The sequence below is a fragment of the Elephantulus edwardii genome, unplaced genomic scaffold, assembly GCF_000299155.1.
Source record: "Elephantulus edwardii isolate Elephantulus edwardi_28Jun2011 unplaced genomic scaffold, EleEdw1.0 scaffold00041, whole genome shotgun sequence".
In the NCBI taxonomy this organism is placed as follows: domain Eukaryota; kingdom Metazoa; phylum Chordata; class Mammalia; order Macroscelidea; family Macroscelididae; genus Elephantulus; species Elephantulus edwardii.
In genome coordinates this window covers 4,340,012-4,353,644 of record NW_006399791.1, presented here as the reverse complement: position 1 = coordinate 4,353,644, position 13,633 = coordinate 4,340,012, and the positions used below count along the sequence as shown (strand labels likewise).

Genomic DNA, 13,633 nt, shown 5'->3' with positions numbered 1-13,633 from the left:
CAATGACCAAGGATGGCAGAAGAATTGATGCCTTTGAGTTGTGGTGCTGGAGAAGAATACTGAACATACACCATGGATGGCCAAGAAAACTTAACAGGTCTGTCCTAGAGAGGGTGAAATCAAGCTGCTCCTTGGAGGCAAGGATTTTGAGACTTCCTCTCACATACTTTGGCCATGTAGGCAGGTGGGACCAGTCTTTGGAGAAGGACATAATGCTTGGAAGGGTCGAAGGACAGTGCAGGAAAGGAAGACCCTGGATAAGATGGACTGACACAATGACTAGGGTAATGAGGGTAGATGTGTCAGAGACAGTAAGATTGGCTCAGGATAAAGCAGGGTTCATAGCTATTGTGTGCAGTGTTGCTGATGCAGACTCAACAAACCTTCACTAGATTTATGAGGCTGTAAACTGTTACAGGATCAGACTGTTCATCTTTCTCCTGTGTATTCAAACCATTGCTATTTCTATTAGCTGCACAACATGTAACTCCTAGAACTGCTTTAACTGGGCATCACCCCCTCACTGCCCTAAAGTAGGAACCAACTCATAGCTGACCTTCCAGAAGGTTTTTAGAGGCTGTAAACTGCAGAAGTGAAGACCTCCTATCAATCTCCTTTCAAGCATCTGGTGGATTCAGCTGGTGGATTCAATATCCCGCCTTCAGGCAGGCACAGCAACTCCTTAGCCACTAGGCCACCTCAGCAGCTTGCTAGAGTTTGAAATTCTAGGTTTAACACCCCTCCCCCATTTCCTTGCTAACTACAAAGACAGAAATCTGTTTTCCAGTATCCAATATTATTAATGATAGCTGTTTCTTGTTCTTTTGCAGGAAATAAAAAAAGAATGGGTACCTAATCTAAGCTAAAGCATTTTCAGTGCTTCCTAAAGCATTTAAAAGTTGGACAATAAATAAGGATGACAGAAAAGTTTACGCCTTTGGGTTGTGGTGCTGGAGAAGAGTACAGAATACCCCATGGACTGCCAAATGAACAAACTAATACATCTTGGAGAAAATGCAACCATGGTGCTCCGTAGAGGCAAGGTTGGGAACTTTTCTTTCATTTACTTTGGGCACACTGTTAAGAGGGCCAGTCCTTGGAAATAAGACTTCAAGCTTGGAAAGGTGGGAAGGTCATGGAAAGAGAGAGAAACCATGGAAAAAATGGATTGACACCATGACTGCATTGATGGGTTCAAGTGTAATAGAGATGGTGAGGATGGCACAGGACAGAGCAAGGCTCAGATGTGTTGTTCACAGGGTCACTATGAGTCATAGTTTGACTTGATGGCGCTTAAGAACAACAACAGACTTTCCGTAGGAAACTGTGGTGGGTTGTTGGTTGTTATGTGTCACTGAGTTGTCTGTGACTCACAGCGATCCTATGTACAACAGCTCTTTACTAACCCTGCATATCCTGAGACAATTTCAGTGGCCTAATGGTAAAGAAATGCATTACCAATCCAAAGGCATCAGGTTCCATCAGCTGCTCCACGGGAGAAAGATGAGCAGTCTCCTCCCATAGGATATACTGCTTCTGAAATCACACTGGAGGGTCATTTATGAGTTTCAGACCTGATGTCACATCAGCCTTTCTGTAGGGAGGGCTGGGTGCCTAGTGTGTAGAGCATTGTACTGTCAACCCCAAGGAAAGCAATTCTAATCTACCAGGTGCTCCACAGGAAAAAGATGGGACGATCTTCTCCCATGAAATTTATAGCCTCTGAAAACTCACTGAAGTGTTAGCTGAGTTGGTTGTGACTCAAAAGCAATGAGTTTGAGTTTTTTAACATTATAAGTTTTTACTGGTATGGTGATCTGGTGACATAGTTTTGCTGCTAACTCAAAGGGTGAACCTCTCTGGTAGCTCAAATGCATCAGTGTCTCCATGAGAAAAAGAAAGGCAAACTCCTGACTCTTTACAGTCCTGGAAACCCAACAGAAGGTCAGCCAAGGTGGTTACAGGCTCACCAACAATGAGTAGTCATATGATCTATGGTGAAAGATCCTCCTCACCCCCTCCCCTAACATTGGCCCTGCACGTAAAAAAACCATCTCAGGTGCATCTGACATTTTTTAAAAGATCTAATAAAAAGGAATTACTAGAAAAAGGAAATTAAAAGACACACAAAATACAAGCCTCAGATTTTTTCTTGGATAAATAAATATAGTTAATTCTAGCAAACTGTTAAAACACCATTTTTAAATACTTCATTTCTACACCTGTCTCTGCACTAACAGATAATAGTGTTTTCAGCAACGATGGCAGAAGTGACTAGGGCACCTTTTTGCCACATACCAGGGAGCAGCACCAAGTAGAATAGATTCTGGTGTCGCATCTATAGATTCTTCTGCAACATGACAGAAATTCTCAAACAGGAATATCTGGCCTCTTCCCCTTCAGGTTTATGCATGAGTCTGAACTATTCTGCCAAGTCTGACACTAGACATTTTCTATGAAGTTGTATATGATTTTGAACTATCTGAAAAATACACCAAGTCAATTTCACGTAATAAAAAACCCCCAAAATGTAGCTTCTGAAAAATAATAATATCTCCCAAGTCATGGATAAACAGTAATCCCCAAAGGAGATGTGCCAACCATATGAAGTATACACTCTCAGCTGTCTGAAACAGAAACAATGGAAAATCCATCTCCAGAGCTAAGCGGAAGACAAGGAGACAATGTGCCAGTTGCTTGGCAGAGTGAATACAACCCATGGGGAAAGAATGAGCCTTCGCCACACTACCTGAGGAATCAATCAATTACTGGCTTCTCTGAGCTCAGGCCAAAGTGCTGAAAACTATAAACATCTTATTTTTATGTTAGGATAAAAAGAATTTAAGTCCAAAATGATCGTTTGAAAATTGGTGACTTGGTTTCCAGAAGTAAAGTCCTGTATTTTAATAACTTATGAAAAGCAGATGAGAAACTAAAGGTATTATGTGTCAGAAACTAAGGATTCCCAGGAATATTTTTTATTAATAAAGTGTGTTTTTCTTTTCTTTTTTTAAAAAAACCCCAACAAACCCCACCTTTTAGTAGCCCAAATGTCCATTAATAATGAATGGGTTGAGAAACTGTGGTACATTCACACAGAGAAATACTATGTGTAGCACTCTGGAGCAACTATTCCGAAAAATACTACATAGGCTGGAGAGAATTAGGCTGAGTGAACTAACTCAATCTCTTACAGAGAAATACTGCCTAAGAGCATTATTGTAAAAACAAGAGTAACTAGCAGGATGTGCACAAAAGTCCAAAGGGGGAAAAGGGGAGGGTAAGAGGGCTGACAGTTGGGGGGGACTGCAGAGTTTGGTTGGTGGAGGGTGAGGGGTAAAGGAATTAGGAAAGATCCTGTGGGGGGATTATAAAATGGTACAACCACTCTGGAAGGCGGTTTGGCACTTCCTCAAAAAGCTGAACACAGACATTCCATATGACCCAGCTATTCCACTACTTGGAATATACCCAAATGAGAACTGAGGCACATAAAATCTGTACACCAAGGTTCACAGTAGCATTATTCAACATTGCAAGAACATGGAAACAGCCTAAATGCCCAACTACAAACAAATGGATTGAGAAATTAGGGTACAGTCACACAATGGAATACTATGTGGTACGCAGGAGCAATGATTCTGTAAATTACTACCTAACTTGGGAGGGACTGGAGAGCATTATCCTGAGTGAACTAACTCAGTCCCACAAGAATAAATATTGTATAAAGTCATTATTGTAGGATGAGCATAAGGATTTAAGAGGGGTGGGAGAGGCTGGAAGCAGAAGGGATGAGGATATGGAGGGGGAAGAGGGGATTAATTATCAGGGTGTACAATTTGATGGGTGGAGGAGGTAAGGGAAACTGAAAGAATTTGTTCTTGAAAACAATGTATTCGAATTTTGTAAATAAACTAATAGAAAATAAAAGAAAAAAACCCATAAAAGATCCTGTGGGGATCTGTAAAGATGGGGTAATAAAGTCTAGAGCAATGGTGACTGATTTTATAAAACAGTTTGTGGGAATGATCTTATGGTAAAACAATGTACAGAAGGAAATATGATGTATATGAATGAAACCAATGTATATGAATTCTGCATGTGAACCATGTAAAATAAAAATATTCAATTAAAAAAACCCCACCCCAATCCACCTTATTGAACCAGTTCATAGCTGACCCTCTGGTTTTCAGAGGCTACAGACCACAGGGGAGGAATACACCCATTTGGTGGATCTGAACTTCCCACCTTGGGTTTGGCAGCACAACTCTCTATAATCTAGCCCATCAGAGTTCCCTAATAAAGTATAAAGTAGTTGTTATGTACTATCAAGTCCCCTACAACTCACAGCCAATTGATTAACAGAACTGAACCTCCAATCATTAGGAAGAATAACTATAGAGCATTTAAAGTCTTTAATTAAAATCATGCTTTAAAATCATGTTATAAATTCAATCTTATGGTAGAAAAATGGGGTGAGGGAAGAGAAAATTAACAAGGCCCCACACCTAACATAATGTCTTACACACACACAGGTGCTCAACAGGAATTCAGTAGGTAAATTCTTCAAACTGTGACATAATAGTAAGGTCAAATACTTTACTCCTGGTTCGTGCCCACCCAGGGATGCAAAAAAAAAAAAAAACCAACAAAAAAACCCCAAAACTTTACTCCTGTGTTTTACTAAGTAAAAGATTGGGAGCCAGAAAAAAAAAAAAACCACCAAAAAAAAACCCACAACAACAAAAAACCACGATGAGCAATTCAAAGCATGAAAGGAAGAGATGATGCATGTAAACCAACAAGGCAGAGGGAGAAACTGAAACTAAAAAGAAGCCTAAGGAGAAAGCTCAAAAGTAACAAATTATTTTCTGAACTGGTCAAAATAGAATATGAAGATACAACCTGGTCAGTTTTAAGACTGAAGGGAGGGTGGTGATAATTCACTGAAAACTAGAATTGGAAAAAATCCAATCCATTAAGACATTAGATTCTTCTTCCTCCTCACCTCCCATAAAAAAATGTGTTTTTGGATTGAGGAATAATAACACAGTATACAGTGCACAGATCTTACATGTAAACCTTGATAAAACGGAACATACCTGCACATACATTTCCAGTGCCTCCTGCCAGCGTGTATGCACAGCCCTCACCTCCCAGAGCCCTCCACACTCTGACTTCTCTTAGCACCCTCAGTTTTGCTGCTTTCTGTACTTCATGGACATGGAATCATTCAGAATGTATTTATTCTCTTGTTGTCTGGCTTTATTTCGTTCAACTTTGTATTTTGGAGATGCATTCATATTTTTCTGGGCACAGGCAGTCTGTTGCTTTCTATACATTTTCCTGCTAAAACATTTGAATTGTTTTCAGTCTTGTGCTATTCTGAATAAAGTTGCTATGTATAAGGATTCTTGGACAAGCACTTTGGTGGGCATAAGCACTCATTTCTCTCAAATATGCTTAAAATAGATAGCTAGGTCATAAGGTAAACATGAGTTTAGCTTTATTAGATCTGACCAGTTTGCTAAAGTGATTACATCAATTTATTCTGCTATTAGCAATGTTTGCCAGTTATAAAAAAAAATTAGATTTAAAAAAGCTCTTCAGATGAGGAACAACTAAAGTTTTGAGGCTTTCTGTTATGTTTTTCCATCTTTCAGAGTAGAGGCAATGATAGCACAAGGAACATATAGATAGGTTATTTAGGGTGCACAGAAAAATTAGAAGGGTTTCTATTTTTCTTTCCCATTATTTTTTTTAAAAGTAGCTGACTAATATTTAATATATGAATTAGAATTCATAAAAATATTACTACTTTTAAATCAGAACCAACTCTGTTGATCCTTCAGTGGGTTTTCAGAGGCTGTAAATTGCATAGGAGGAGACAACCCATCTTTCTCCCACTGGGCAGCTGGTGCAACTCACTACCCATCGGACAACAAGAGCACTCTTATTTCTCCTTCGGGCATTCTACGATTTATCTGTCATTTGTGTGTCTAGGTGAGCAAATTAACAGAGTCTATTAACTAGTTCTAATGGAACTCTCACCAAATATGAACATATAGCTAAAAAAATGAATTCAACAAAGATAATACTAATAAGTAAACAAGGAAACAGCCATGCTGACACTTCTAGAAAAATCTCTTTAGAAGATAAAAAAGGCCATCTAATCTGCTCTCACAAGAAAACAGTTAAAAATGTTTCTGAAATCAATGCCATTTTAAATATGGACTTCATCTATTACTGTCAATGATAGTTACCAATTTTAAAAATATCATGTATCATCTTTTATCTTAGTTTCCTGCTTCATTTGTAATCACACAAAATAAATATATACACATATCTTAGCTTCAGTCTGCTTGGCTCTACAATCAACACTCTTGGTAGCAACAGCCAGGAAATTAAAAGAACTACATTGGGAAAGTCTACTGTCAGAGATCTCTCTAAAGTACTGAAAAGCAATGATGTCAGTCTAGAGACTAAGGTGCACATGATACAAGCTATGGTCTTTGCAGTTACTTGCTATGCATCAGAGAGCTGGACAATGACTAGTGATGACAGAAGGAGAATTGATGCCTTTGAGCTGTGATGCTGGAGAAGAGTATTGAATATACCATGGACTGCTAGGAGAACAAACAAGTTTGTCCTGGAGAGGGTGAAGCCAGACTGTTCCTTGGAGGCAAGGATTCTAAAGCTTCGTCTGACATACTTTGGACATGGTGCAAAGCAGATCAGTCCTTGGAGAGGGACATCACGCTTGGGAGGGTGAGGGACAGCACAGGAAAGGAAGATCCTCGATGAGAGATTGATTTTTTAGTGATTAGGGTAATGGGGGCAGATGTATTAGAGACAATAAGATTGGCAAGGGATAGAGCAGTGTTTAGGGCTGTTGTACACAGGGTTGCTATGAGTCACAGGTGACTCAATGTCACTTAACAACAAGTACGAACACACACAAACAAACACACACACAGGGAACTCTGATGGCTTAGTCTGCTGCACTGCCAACCCAAAAGTGGTGCCTCTAGCAGTTAAAACCTGCCAGCCTTTCCACAGAGAAAGATGAGCAGTGATTTACAGCCTCAGAAAATCTTGTGGAGAATCAGCTGAGTCAGTTCCACCTCAACGACAATGAGTTTTCACCCCCCCCCCCCACACACACATTCCCTTTCAAAGTAAATTTTCACATATTAGAGATGTATGCTAAAATAATTTACCCACAGGTAAAATTAAAAGCTTCAAAGACTGTTATTTTGAATGACTGGAAACCCTAAGTCTCTGTAATCTTTCATTAAAATGAATTTTAAAAAACCCACTCATTAAAAAACCCCCAAGCATTCTTTAAGTACAAAAAAATATTTTTAAAAAATAATTAAAACCAGTAAATAAGCATAGACTCTTCATTTTTAAAGCTATACACAAGAAAATGTAATATGTTAGAAACAGCTGCTGCTTACAAGTACACCACCACCTCTGAAGAGTAGAAAAGGGGGATCAAAACTCAATTGGAATTAGATATGAAGGAAACTCCCCAGGTAGTGGTACTAATCTGTATCTTTATAATGGTTGAGACTTTATTAGTGTATATTTTTATCAAATTACTAAATGGTACATTTAAGGTAAATAAGATAAATACATTTTTTGTCATGTAAATTTCACTTCAAAAGAAAAAAGGGAGGACTGAAAAGAAAATACTGACTTTTACTTAATCAGTGCACATGCTTATACTGATACAGGCAACTTATGTGAAATGCATTAAAATAAAATGGACTACTGGTATGGACAGAGGATTAGGTATATGAACAGACAGTTGACAAAGCAGGTAAGACATTATGAAGTCTGTAGATGGTAGCTATATGGGTGTTTATTGTACAACTGTTTAACTTATCTATGTTTGAAACTCCTCAGGGGAAAACATTATCTACTGAAAAGATAACACTGAGTTGAAAATAGAAATAAAAATAATTTAACATAGTGATACAGGCGCTAGAAATTACAAAAAATGAACCACTTAACCACCACTGCTTGATGTTTTTATACGCTATCAATCTGTAAGCTATGAATTATCCTTCCTTTATACACTAGTAAATTAATTTAGTAAGATTCAGCAACATCTTCAAAAATCAGTCTATATAAAAAACAAATTAATTTACTTACATATACACTCAGTGAAGGGATAGCAAGTACATTAGCATTTGATAAAACCACTGTTAACAGTTTGACCATCCAAGTTGACACACAAAATTAACCATCACTGTATCTTTGCTTTTACAATATTTATTAAAATTAAGGAATTACATGTAAAAAAAAATAATAATCACACAGTCTATACAAAGCAGAGAACTTGTCCAGAGTCTCTTAATGTCTCAACTCTTGGCCCACAATCCTTATAAGGAGCAGGTTAGGTTACTATCAAACCCGTTTATTTCCTAGAGTGAGGAATGAACTTCCTTCCAGGATGGACCAGCTCTTAGAAAGCTCTTCCCCTTATCATGGATGGAAATCTGTCCTTTTGATGTTTTTCTCCTTCTAGTTAGGAGGCCTTGCATGCACACTGCATCTAATCCACATGGCTGTCCTGCATATCAAATGACAGTACTTGAAATTTGATTAAGTAAGATCTTTTAATAGTATTAAGATCTTCAGCTACAAAGTTTTAGTAAGATTTAAAAAGAACGCCTCATAGTATTGGGATAAAAAAAAAAAATATGTGAACCAGACAGCACAGAAACTAACAAACAGTAGTTAACTTTAAAATATCTTTCTCTACATTTTCTAGTCTTTACCTTTCCTTAGAAATTGCAACACGCTACATTATAATACTTTTTACTCTATTTCTTTTAGGAGTTTATGTTAAGGAACTAGACATAGAATTTCTGTAAGTTTTGTCTCATTTTATTTTCCAGTTTGCCTTGGTCTGGAAGAAAATGTCTAGGAACTAGATACACAACCAAGGTCACAGCTTGCCTGCTCCACCCCCTATACCTCCAGGGCTTGAGTTCCCATCTCCATTCTTTTTAAAAATTATTTTGAGTTTTTGGTGAAAGTGTACAGGAAATTAGGTTCTCATTTGGTAATTTCTGTACAAACTGTTCAGTGACATTAGTTACATTTATCACAACATTCTCTACATTCTGTTTGCTTCATGTCTCATACTCTAGTTTCCCTGCCCCCATTTTTTATCTTTGCTTCTGTGTAATTGTGACCTTTTTGTCTCATACTAACGTGTTTTTAGGTAAAGCACTGACCTTCTACATACTGTATTTCTGAGCCACTCTGCTATTTTGCTAAAAGCTGATCACAGGGGAGAGGCTCTGCTGTTGGTTCAGTCTCTAAGGTCAACTGCCTTAGGGAGCTTGCTGTTCTTCACTGTTTTAGTTTGCCAGGTTTCTTTTTTTTTTTTAATTCTTCCACCAAGAATTTTCTTTCTGCTCCATGTTTTTCTTCCCATTCTATCCAGGACTATCTACTGTGATTCTGGTCACAATGGTCAGTGGTGGTAGCCAGGAACCATCTAGTTCTTTGTGTCAGAAGGTAAATAAGGCCCAGAAGACTTCTTTCATCGTAGAGCTGGTTACCTCCTCCTTCTGGCTTCTGGTGAGCAGACTCACCTAGGTCATAGACGGCTGCTTGCAAGCTCTGAAGATCTAAGATGCTTCTCTCTGCATCAGGATGTAGAGCAGGGTTTCTGCAAAACGTTATGCTAACTAGCTGAGTTGTTTCCTAAGACTATGTGTCTAGGGTCACTTCTGTCTCACTATTTGACAAATAACTAAAGAACCCCAACTTGTACAAGTAACATGTTAATGGAATTTTAAGTCTGTCTTCTTTTTGCGGCTCTGAAGACATTTTTCAAGAGTAAGATTAAAGAAAGCAAATATACGACAAGAAAATGTCAAACTGACAATGACAACTTTTAATCCATTTTTGAAAACACAAATATGTGTGCCTATATAGCCTTAGGGCTGTATTTCTGACTTAAAAAATAGACAGTGAGTCTCTAAAGGATTCCTGAAGTCACAAATCTATCCCTTTAAACAATATACTATAGTATGAAAACTTTGTCTTTTTTAAGGACACCTTACAGTTCACACATGGAGAAAGTTTTCTTAGCTTAATGGAACCTGAGTAAGACTACTTTTTCAAATCTAAATCAAAGGCTGTTAAATATTGGAAGGAATCCTAGAGCTGATCATTTTATAGTGACAGAAATGGAATATTCAGGCAGCTGCAATGATTATCCCTGAAGCTGTGCCTGAACCAGACACCAGACATCCCCAATTTCTGGCCAAGTGTTCTTTTCATTCTACAAGTACGATCTCTTCCAAAGGAAATATGCAACACAGTGGTCATGTCCATCAGTTCACTAACATCAGTCTGTCCACCCATGATGTCACTTCCTTCTGGGATGTGTGTATTTTTTTAAGGGGTGGGGGCCCTAGCTATCTTTGCTTGACTATAATGCAACATTTCAGTCACAGTCTATGCCAATTTCCCCCCTGACAATCTATTTCTATTCCTCATGGATTAGCAATCAAGCATCCAAGATGACTTGAATCGCCTTTTCACTGCATTTATTCCAAGTAATCAACTGGTAACCATAACGAAATTTAAAAATAAAAAGGATCTCTCTAAAAACACAACATATCCACATATTCTAACTCACTCGAACAGTATAATAATTTAAAAATTCATCCTGTTGTTATATGTATATGCTTTCTAGAAAAAAGATCCCAGCAACGAGCTAGCTATAGGATGGGCTGTTGTGGACTGTGGCGGAAGGCCAAGGTTAAGGTTTGGGATCAGACCTAAAACAAACATGGAGGTGAAAAGGCATAAGGTTCTCGCTGGACCCACAAGCCAGTGCCAAGCTGGGAGCTCTTGGGTATTTTCTGTTTAAAAGAACCACCAGTACCAGGAAGCCCTGTACCCCAGGACAATGCTAGACAGAGCAGGAGGGACATGCAGAATCGCACTCAGGCAAAACTCAACAAGTCTAGAAGGCGAAGGATGCACGGACAGATGGACGAATGACGGCCAAGAGGCTTCTGCTGGCCTCCGAACGACCACCACTCCATTCCAGAATCTGTCGCGCCACTCAGGGGCCGGCTCGTGGACGGCCATTTGCACCGCACTCACCGACCAGCCCCGACGTTCGCCCGCGACGCGGGGCACTGAACCATCGACCCTCCCGGGACCCGATTCCACCACCCTAGGCCCGCTCCCCGGGGGCGCCGATTCTCCACCACCACCGGCTTTACAGCAGGGAAGCAGCGACGGGCCTGCGGAGGCCGGACCCGCCTTCGAAGGTGGGCGGAGGAAGAATGGCCGCGTTGGCCGGGCACGGGCGCGGCTCGGAAGGTCGCCCCCAGCCCGGGCCCGGTCCTGTCCGCCCTCGGCCCGTGACGGCGGGCAGTGGCGGGCGCTCGGGCCGCGGCGATGGGGAAAGGGGCGGGCGCGCCATCATGAAGGGGAAAATGGTGGGCGGGCGGGCCCGCGCGCGGCCGCCGTACTCACCCGGGCCGGCCAGTGCGGGTAGCCCTTCATCTTGGCGAAAACCAGGTCGCCCGCCTTGTATTCTCGAGGCCGCGGACGCGCCATCCTGACCGCTCCCCTTCCTGATCGTCCTTGGTCCCCGCCGAAGATGCCAGGAGGCTGCCCCCCTGCGGGCCGACGAACTGCGCCGCGCTCCCCGCGGGCCTCGAGCTGGGCGGGCGGGCAGGCGAGCGGCCGCTCCGACGAAGGGACGCGGACAGGCGACAGCCGAGGCGAGGGGTGGGCGGGGGGCGCAGCAGGCCCGGCAAATCACTGCCCGACAGCGGGGGAGGGGAGCCCGCGGCTGTGGCGCGCTCGTCAGCGTCCGGCCGCGCTGAGGGCCCCGCCGCTGCCGCGCGCTGCTCACACGCGCTGAGCCGCCTGATTCATGCCGCCGCCGCTGGCTTCTCTCGGCTCCGGGCGCGGCGCGAGCGCCGGGCCTCGCGCCTCCTCCGAATTCCTCCTCGGGCAGCGACCGCAAACACGATCTTATTATTGTTCTCGCGCGCGCTCAGCATCCCCCCCGCTTGGCTTTCCGCTCCCCTCCCCTCCCGCGCCGGCCGGTTAATTCCTAGGTACACGGCCAGCTTTCGCGGAGAAAGCGAGCGCGCCGGCCCGGCTGCTCGGCGGGCGGGCGGGCAGTGGGTGCGTCCTCCCCCAGCACCGAAGCCCGCGCCGGGCGGGCGGGAGCGCCTACTCCGGAGGACGCCCGCCGGCCGCTCTCTTTTGTTCTCGGCCGGGAGCTGCCTGCTGCAACGCAGCCAATCACCACCCAGCAGCCCCCCGCCCCGCCTGTCCGCGCCGCACTTGAGGCGCCCCCAGCCCCACTCCTCCTTGAGGCCGATTCGCCCCCTTTCCCCCTTCTGGCTCCTCCCTAGGGCCTGTTCCACGGGTGCTGTCCAGGGTGTAGGGGACAAAGGCGCTTCAGGCCCCCGGCGGACGGCTGGCTGCCCGACGGGACCTACTGCCCTGGGCATCAGCCTGCTGAAAGGAGCACTGCTCAGGTCAGCGACCTTGTTGGGTTGTCGCCACAGGCCTGCACTTGACAATGCAGTGTGACCTATACGGGGTAAGCTCTTGAACCGAATCATAGGTGGTATTTTCTCAGCACTGTTGGGTTTGAACATGGATCTGCAGGGCACCTAACTTCATAAGCTGTTGCGCTACTTTATGTGGCGGTCTTCTGGGCCTTCAGTTTTTATGAAAAATAATTACTCTGGAAGCTTGCTTGTTTCCAATACTGGCAACGTTTTGGACTTCACTTTTGAGTTGGCATCAACTTGGTGAGCTGTGTATATAGTTGATAAGGTCAAAAACAATGTCTACATTTACCAATATTTTACTCTAAATAGCTGGCAGCTTTCAAAGACATTGTATGAATGAGAATCTTCCCTGATATCCATCCTCTTTCTTGAAGAGTAAATCAAATAATCCAACCAGTCTCTCTGAATCTGCCTAGTGAATGAATGGCCCTTCACCATCCAGAAGCCCACATTTAAGAGGTCACCTGTCTCTGTAAATGTTCATTAAAATTAATAAAATTTAATAATTAAAAGGGGAAAAAAGGTCACCTGGTGTAACTCCTGGCTATTGCTGACTTCCTGTGAACTTCTGCCTTCTCACAAGGACCTTGGTTACCAGAGGTCCACAGGTCTCCGTTTTTCTCTCTCATCTCTCTAGGCTCTGTCTTAGAGAAGTTACAGTTTCCTCCTGCATCTTCCTCCTCTACCTCCATCAGAGTTGTGTACGTTCTGTTTTAACCCCTAAATCTTGTTCCCTGGTGCTGGGCTCCCAGCAATTAGGATTTAAAGGCTTTGACCTCCCTGTGGATCATTTACTATGGTCACAGTATTTTGACTTTTATTTCTTCTTCCTCACCTGATCCACGTATTTACCTTCCCACTGTGAAAGGCTATACTTCTTGCCTCAGCTGTAACATCCAGCCCATGTGTTTTCCACTTCTAGAACCTGCCATGTGCAAGCTGTCACTGGGTGGTGGTCTGTTCATGAACCTGTGAATGGTTCCTATGGATCCTCTTGTTTCATACCCAAATCTCTAAGACTGATGACCAAAACCCCAGCCGGTGGATATCTG

The 13,633-nt window shown here is 42.6% G+C and overlaps 1 protein-coding gene across 1 annotated transcript in view; it reads right to left on the bottom strand.

Annotated features, from left to right (window-relative positions):
- The window catches only part of LOC102867263 (hepatoma-derived growth factor-related protein 3-like), an 82,685-nt gene extending 71,081 nt beyond the window's left edge, over nt 1–11,604 (bottom strand). Inside the window, exon 1 of the mRNA XM_006885203.1 lies at nt 11,521–11,604. Coding sequence (XP_006885265.1) covers nt 11,521–11,604 — 84 coding nt within the window. The remainder of the gene's footprint in view (nt 1–11,520) is intronic.
- Between the last annotated feature and the right edge of the window lie 2,029 nt (nt 11,605–13,633).